The sequence below is a fragment of the Ictidomys tridecemlineatus genome, chromosome X (assembly GCF_052094955.1).
Source record: "Ictidomys tridecemlineatus isolate mIctTri1 chromosome X, mIctTri1.hap1, whole genome shotgun sequence".
Taxonomy (NCBI): domain Eukaryota; kingdom Metazoa; phylum Chordata; class Mammalia; order Rodentia; family Sciuridae; genus Ictidomys; species Ictidomys tridecemlineatus.
In genome coordinates this window covers 12,758,704-12,766,640 of record NC_135493.1, presented here as the reverse complement: position 1 = coordinate 12,766,640, position 7,937 = coordinate 12,758,704, and the positions used below count along the sequence as shown (strand labels likewise).

The 7,937-nt window shown below is 43.1% G+C and overlaps 1 protein-coding gene across 1 annotated transcript; it reads left to right on the top strand.

Annotated features, from left to right (window-relative positions):
- The first annotated feature begins 4,846 nt into the window (after window positions 1-4,846).
- Window positions 4,847-6,667, top strand: Hapstr2 (HUWE1 associated protein modifying stress responses 2). The gene has a single exon (XM_005325153.4). The coding sequence runs from the start codon at window positions 5,089-5,091 to the stop codon at window positions 5,917-5,919; it is 831 nt and encodes a 276-aa protein (XP_005325210.1). The 5' UTR covers window positions 4,847-5,088; the 3' UTR covers window positions 5,920-6,667.
- The last annotated feature ends 1,270 nt before the right edge of the window (window positions 6,668-7,937 follow it).

Sequence of the window (7,937 nt, the reverse complement as noted above, 5' to 3'; positions counted from 1 at the left end):
AATCTCTGAAAGGATACATATGAGGGAAAGAATCATGCCCTAGTGATGGGTGCAAAAATAATGTTTGAAATCTAACTTTAAATTGTGAATGATGTGTGCAAAATAACTACACCCCCACACAATGAAATGATGAATTTTGTGCTACATTAGACCACTGTATGCTTTCATACTGTATTGATTGTTTGTGTGTGTGTGTGTGTGTGTGTGTGTGTGTGTGTGTGTAATTTAAAAACCCAAACCAACTCTGCTAATTAAGCTCTCCCTGGCCAGGAGCTCCCTTGGATCTCTGACAGTTCCTAGTTAAAGCCTAGTTTGTGGTTTTTGACAGCAAACCAAGACCCTCTTGTTTGCTCCAGGAAAACTGGCTGGTTTTAGTCCCTGGCATTATTCTGTGGCATCTTAACAAGTCAACGATTGTCTTGACCATGACTTACACTTGTGCCAGATTTTTCTTAGCCACTTTGTTTTGGAGACAGGTAGTAATACTAGCGATAAAATTATTATTAATTTGGCTTTGATTTATGAAAAATTATCTTGAAAACAGAAATAGGTGGTATATTGAGATGGCCAGGTAAGATCAAAAGCAACTGAATCAAATTGTTTGAATTAATACATACATGTGTTTTGGTACATATTTTAACTCTTATACTTGTTGCTTCTTAGTCCAGAACTCAAAAGATAAAAATACTGTAGAAAGTGACATTTTACAGAATGAAATGCTTAAACTGTACTTTTCCCAATGATGGTACTTAATGTGCATATCATTTAGAAATTTTTACAATTTTGTTTATTTTTTGACGCTTTTTAGAATAGGAAAAGAGGCTGTCAGAGACCTTCAGTACTTTGATTATCGAATCCATCTCATTTCCCTTTTTGTATCTCCTTGCCAGTAAAGAAATGGCCTAAAATTTTCCATCTGCTTGGTATGGTATTTATAGGAAGTTTCATAATACTTTGATTTTGCTAATATATTATCCAAAGTAACTAGTTTTTATAACCCTTATCACCTTACCCAGTCCAAAATTATGCTCAAAAGGAAATCACAAACCTTCTTTTTGAAATTAGAAATATTATTTTCTTTCCCTGTATGGTCTACTGGTGTCCCTTAACTAAAACTCCTCAGTCTGTGACCTTGAGAAACCTAGAGGAACAGCAGAGTATTGAAGATCGTCCCCTCCATCGTTACCCAAAAAAGGGAGCAAATACTCATCCTAACAGGTAAGTGTTTTTATAATTATGGCAGATGGTGATTGAAGCAAAGGCAATTCAGAACTTCGAGGGGGGGGGACTTGCGAAGGCAATAATTTTGAATGTTTGACATTTGTTTTGAAACTACCTTACTACCCTATACCCTTTACCATCTGTCTGTTATCCCTCCCAACACCCACCTCTGTCTTCCCACAGGGTTCCATTGTCTGCAGTTCCTGTTTCTCAGGGGCGGAGCTGTGGGAGGCAGCCATGGGTGCCATAATAGGCACCTGCGGCCAGCACAATGGGCTGTGGGTGCTTGTGGGAGAGACAGATTGATGTATTGTGCATGGGGGAGGAGGGCTGTCACTTGAATCCATGTGAACCCAGGCTTTAGGGGCAAGGGAGATTGACAGCTTTTGTAGGTTGCATTTCTTTTTCAAAGCTTGGCTTTAATAGACAGTAAGTTTGGGGCCCCAGGCTTTCACTCCCATAATTCTAACAGGGCAATCACGAGCATTCAGCATTTCTTTTTACCCCCCTTGTTACGCATTAAATGATTTCAGTAAAGGAATGTGCAGCATTAATTAGAATTTGCTAGCAGATACCAAGGGGAAAAGTTTCTTCACAACAACTATAGGAGGTGTCATTTGTACAAAGACTTTTTTGTTTTCTTTCCCCATTACATTATCACTGCAATATGTAAGGTAGTGATTCTTTTCATTTAAATTAAGTGGAAAGCTACTAAATCTTGTTTTATTCTCCAAAAAGAATAAGGTCCTTAACACTTATCTTTTAACTTCTTTCATTTCCTAAGGTTGATGTTTACTTTTGCTTTCAGTCCGACCCATTTACTGGTCTGTGTGGTTGTGTATCCAGTTTTGTGTACCACTTAGCTTTCACAATTACAGGCAACCCACTATACTGATATATAAGGATTGTTACAAGGAGAAAATAGCTACCAATAATATGGGAAATCATTGACACACCGGTTCCTTTTTGGTAACGGTACATTGAGAAATGTTAAAAATTTGAGTCTTCTAGGTTTGTGACCTAACTTATTTTCTAAAACTATTATTTTTCTAGTTGATATTTAACCTTAGCCATGACATCAAATTTATGGATGAATGGGGCAGCAGCTAAGGAATATTTTTTTCCCATAGAAAACTCATTCCCAAGCCATGTCAGTTTAAAAAAAATTAAATTCTCCCCTACACACACAGATAGCATCATTTCCGTATAACTAGTAATATACATGTCTTTTTGTTTTGTATCTATTTTTTATTCTTGACATTTTAGACTTATATAGGAACAAAACTAATCTCAGATTGGCTATATCTTGTAAATATATGCTTTGCCATCTGGGTAACTCATAAAACATTAAAATCTTGGTGCGGTTGTTCTAATATTTCTCCTTTGTGAAATCATTTTCTCAGTGGAAGGGGTTGAAGGCTAATTGAATTAGAATTTTTCCCATTTAATTGTTTTATTTAAGTATGTTAAGGGAAACAGTGAAAAATATTGATTAAGTCTACCATTATTTCTCAGAAAGAACATATTCCCACAGAGTAGCCTGGCTCTGTCTATAATAATAATTTGGTGCAATGGCTTTAAAAGTAGTGGGGTGATAATAATTAGGGTGTGCGACAGAAATTTCAATGCTGAATTCAACATTTCACCATGCAGGGCATGAAAATTGCCGACCGGGGGCTAGTCAGCTGTAAGTACTAATTAACTAATTAATCAGGTGCTGAAACCAACTGAATGGAGGGTACCAGCCAGACAACTCATGCCCAAGCAGAGGGTTGTGCTCTTTAAAGACAGTGCAGTCTTTCTTCTTGGGTTTTAACCAAATCAGATGTGAGGAGGGAAAGTAGGATATGGTGTACTACTGTCAGTCATTTCTGTGCAAGCTTTTTACTTAGAGAAAATAAAATAAAAACATGTGCCTCTGATAATAACGAGGCACCATGTGTAGGGCAACCCTGAAAGGTACTGACCCCTTGGCCATGAAGTAGTTCATGCCTGGTATGGGTGTGTGTGTGAGGAAGTGGTCTGGCTTCCTGGAGTTTACTTCTACAATGTATTTTTTAACATAGGAGAATGAGAAACATATCTCTTCTTTTGGGCTGATCTTGGGTCTTTTGCCTCATCCTTCGTTTATGTAAATGAGAAGAGTCCAATTACACATATGGAAAAAGGGTTTAATGAATCGTGAAAAAGCCCAGTTTGCAGAGAAAGGGCACAATCCTCTCTTCTTCTTTTTCTCTTTTAAATTTAACTTAGAAACATGTATTTCTTTTAAGGAAGATGATGAAGCCTAATGATTAGATCATTTTATTTTATGTACTATTTTTCATACTTGGGAGTTAAGTATATTTTGCTGGGAGATTTAGCTTCCTTTATCTTTGTAAGGTTTTCTGGATACTTACCAAACATTCTACAAGAGAAACTGTAAAATTCTGACTTTTTTTCCCTGAATTAAAAATGATTACATTAGTTCCTCCCTTTTTGATGTTCAGTGATAATTTTTTCTTAACTGTTTGTTCTGGAATTGTCTGCATTGAAAAAGGACTGCGTGGTTATAAGGGATTTGTTATTGAACCCAAGGAAAAGACGTTATTTCCCATACATTTTAAAGCTTAACTTCGGTATTGTGATGTTTTAACAAGGCAGAATTTTTAGGGTGTTGGTAATTAGGTGCACTTTCCAAAAAGGATCTATATTTTATACTACAGCAGAAAATTCTGCTTGGGTCCCCCCACTTTCTCCCTCAATCTTGGGATTTTCAGTAGTCGAGTGTAGATCACACAGACCCCCCCCCTATAATTTTTCTTCTTATTTTTTAATGATAAAAATCTTTACAAGAATCCTGGGGGCGGGAATCAATACCATTATCTGACCCTTACTCTTGGAATCTGGTAAGTTTGCAACTGGCCCAAAGAAGTGCCTTTCGGGGGCAGGAAGAAGGTTCTCAATCACGACTTTCAAGTGCTTTCCAGAAACCTTATCTGAGGACCTCTTTGGGCATGTGGGGAAACTGAGGCCCAAGAAGCTGGTGGTGGGGGCTGGGCGCTTTTCCAGCTGTGACTCCACCCCTTTCTAGAAAAGGGTGTGCTTTGGTCCACGAAAACACTTTATTCGGGCACCTAAGATATGCAAAACTGCTGGGGTCCAGACTGCTTTCCTATTCAGGAGGGCTGCGGTCTTTCCATTCTACCCCCAGCCTCCCCGGATCAGCGCCCTGGATGTGATCGACACCATGAAGTTGCCCCATAATCCTCTCTGGCAACATAGGATGTAAAATTTGATCAGCTCATTGGATGAAGCCGACAAGTCCCAAAAATGTGTGAAAAGGGGGCCAAGCAGTAGGCAAGCGCCGCTTTGAGGCAGCGCTCCAGCCGGCCCCCCTCCGAGTTCTCAGTGCGGCAGCCGTGGCGCTAGCGGGGGCTGGGGTCCAGCGGCTGGCCGCTGCGGCTGCAGCGACTAAGGCGGCGGCAGCGAGGCCGCGGCGCCATAGGGGGGCAGTAGGAGCGAACCTCGGGGCCGGAAGGGGGCAGCGCGGCGGCGCCTGCGGCTGCGGGGTTATCTCCGCGGCGGTAGAGACAGCGATCGCGGATTTGCCGGGGGCCGAGCCGGCGGGGCTGGGCGGGGCGTGCACCGGGGCCGTGGGGCGGCGCGCGCCGTAGCAGTTAGCTTCAGGGCCCTGCTGCCCGCGCGCCCGCCGGGCGGCGCACGCGGAGGAGGCGGCGGCAGCGGCGGCGGCGGCGGTGGCGGCGGCAGCGGCCGCGGAAGGAGGAGGGGAGCTCGGAGCAGGAGGTGAGATAGAGGTGGAGGAGCGACAGTAGGCGGCGGAGGAGGAGGCGGTGGTGGAGGAGGCGCGCGGCCTGGAGGAGGAGGATGGAGGAGCAGCCGAAGGAGGGCGAGGCCGAGGTCGCGGAGCACTGGTTCTCCAAGTGGGAGCGCCAGTGCTTGGACGAGGCCGAGCAGGACGAGCAGCTGCCCCCAGAGCTGCAGGAGGAGGCAGCCGCCGAGGCGGCAGGGCTCAAGAGCGAGCAGCAGAGGCTCTGGCACCTCTTCCAGATCTCAGCCACCGCGGTGGCCCAGCTCTACAAAGATTCTGGGTGCCAACAGCCAGGACTGTCTATGTGGGACCCCTTCCAGAATGCAGCCATGGCCGTGACCAGCCTCTACAAAGAGAGTGGGGATGCCCACCAACGAAGTTTTGACCTGGGAGTCCAGGTTGGCTACCAGCGTCGCATCAAAGATGTGCTGGAGTGGGTGAAGAAGGGCCGGAGCACCATTCGCCGCGAAGACCTGATTAGCTTCCTATGTGGCAAAGTGCCCCCTGCCCCTCCCCCGCCACGCACCTCTAGGATGCCCCCGAAGCCACCCTCTGGGGCCGCTAGCCAAGCTGGGGCAACCGAGTCCAGCTCTTCGGTTGACGTCGACCTGCAGCCTTTCCATGAGGCCATTGCCCTGCATGGCCTCAATGGCGCCATGGCAAGCATCAGTGTGCGATCTGGCGCGCCTGGTTCCCCGCCTCAAGACAGCGGTGTGGCCAGCAGTGGACGACGAAAAAGTAGTTTCCTCGAGGATGACCTGAACCCCTTTGGCTCCGAAGAACTAGCCCTCTGCCTGGACAGTGGGGGGATCCGCAAGCGCACTTCGGCCCAGTTCGGTGATGGCATCACAGACTCCCCGTCCCACAAGCGCAACCGAATGGTCTAAACTGCCTCGATGGTCTCCATCCACCATATTGCTTGAGAGCCAACTCGACCTTCAATTGCTCGTGGGAGGAACATGGAGGCCATACTTCTTCTCTAAGTTAAACAAAGATTTCTATTAAGTTTACCATAAAGAAACTTTAAAAGTATTCCAGAAGAGGCCTCTCGTATGACTCTGACTTTCCAAAAATATAATTCTATTAGAGTACAACAAAAAGTACGCAGTAGTTAGCAAGATCATTTAAAGCAAAAGTATCCAGTCAGGGCGGGAGCCTGGTTTATCTTGTTCACAGTTATATTCCTTAGCATCTAGCTCAGTTGCTGGTGCTCAATAAATGTTTGTTGAATGAATAAATGAAATCTTAATTTAAAATCTTAAATGGAAAAGACAACAGGTGTTTACTTGGTTATAGGATAATTTTATCCTTTTTTGAGGGGTTGTTGGCTTTAATGGTCTTTGCCAATTTTATTACATTATGCCAAAATGTAAGATTTGATATCTTTGTGAAATCTGGAGTCTTCCACATTTACTCCACTGTACACTGCACCTAATTTCTAGAAAAAAAACTGGAAGTAATACATTTTGGGCTGTGATTTGCTTTGAAAAGTAGTTGATCATTTGGAGCTTATAATGGTGTAAAGAGGTGCCATGGTGGTTGGGCAGGTAATATGTGATATTGGGTAGATTCAGTACTCTCTTTATGAAAAGAGAACAGAACAATTGAGATCCTGATAAAATAAGTTTGTATCCCTAGTGGCCCGGTGGTGCTCCTTTTTCACAGGAATGTCAAAAGTTCCTTTCTTGGAGGTTATGTCTCTTTGGTGATCTCTATTTTGAAGTGGAAGACCAGTTAGCCAGAATGAACTTCTGGTTTAATTTAAGGGTGCAGCATGGTATAACTAAAAGACTATGAGCTTTGTATGAAAAGAACCAGTAATGGAATTCTTGCTTAACAAATTATGATTTGGGGCAAATCATATAATGTCCATTTACCTTAGTTTTTCATCTGTTAAATGGAACTGTGTGTCTGCTAAGATCATTGTAACAGATGAAGTCCATTCAAGTGTCTAACACAGTGCTTGGCACCTAGGGGTATTCACTTAATATTCTCCCCTCTCTGTAAATAAAAATAAGTAAAGCAACAAAGCCCATAATATCTTAGCAAAAGCAGCAAAATAGATCAATTTAGAAATCAGCAAATATAATCTCTATGTTTGATCTAGTTGGAATTCGCCTAAATATCACAGGCCTTGTATTAATTATGAGTGTGTTGAACTTGTCACTCAGGATCACCACTTTGGATTTGAAGGCAGCCTTAGAGTTCCTGAAACTGCCTGAATAATACACTTTGCAACCAGGATAATGAAAACTTTACCTCTTCTGATCTGAAAGAATATGGGGAGGGAGGTAAGGGTGGAAAGTTTTGAAAGTGGACATCCTAGGGCACCTAAAAGGCTAAAAGTGGTTTTGAATAAGGGTGGGTACAGTGCAGGTAATAAAGGCAGTGGAGCAGGTAGGAGTGAGATTATGGGAGGAATGGTGAGAAACTTAAAAAACCCAAATCTCCTTCAAGGTCTCCCCAAAAATCCAAAGCACAAAACATTATCAATTTATTAGTAAAACTTTGCCTTCATTTCAAATCAGAGTTGTTCCTGCTTCATTAATATGACCATTGGAGTAAATTTATAGCTGACCAATGCATTAAAATAATGTAACAACATAAAGTGAATCCCCTGATAGAATAAAAACCTTGGTGTCACACTTCACAAATACTGAGGGACTTTGTTAGGTCCTGAGAAGGGATTTTTTAAAAATAACAACAACAACAACAAAAAGCAGGAAAGCAATCCTTATCCTCAAAAAGCACACCCTGCCTTGGAAGATAAATTATGTAGCCAAGAAAGCACTTCTCTATCTGTGAGGAAAGTACCCAAGGACTTTGGAGAACTCAGAAGACAGAGGCTTTCCTTGCTAAGAGGGTCATAGCTTCTAGACGAGATGACTTTTAAACCAAGCCAAGA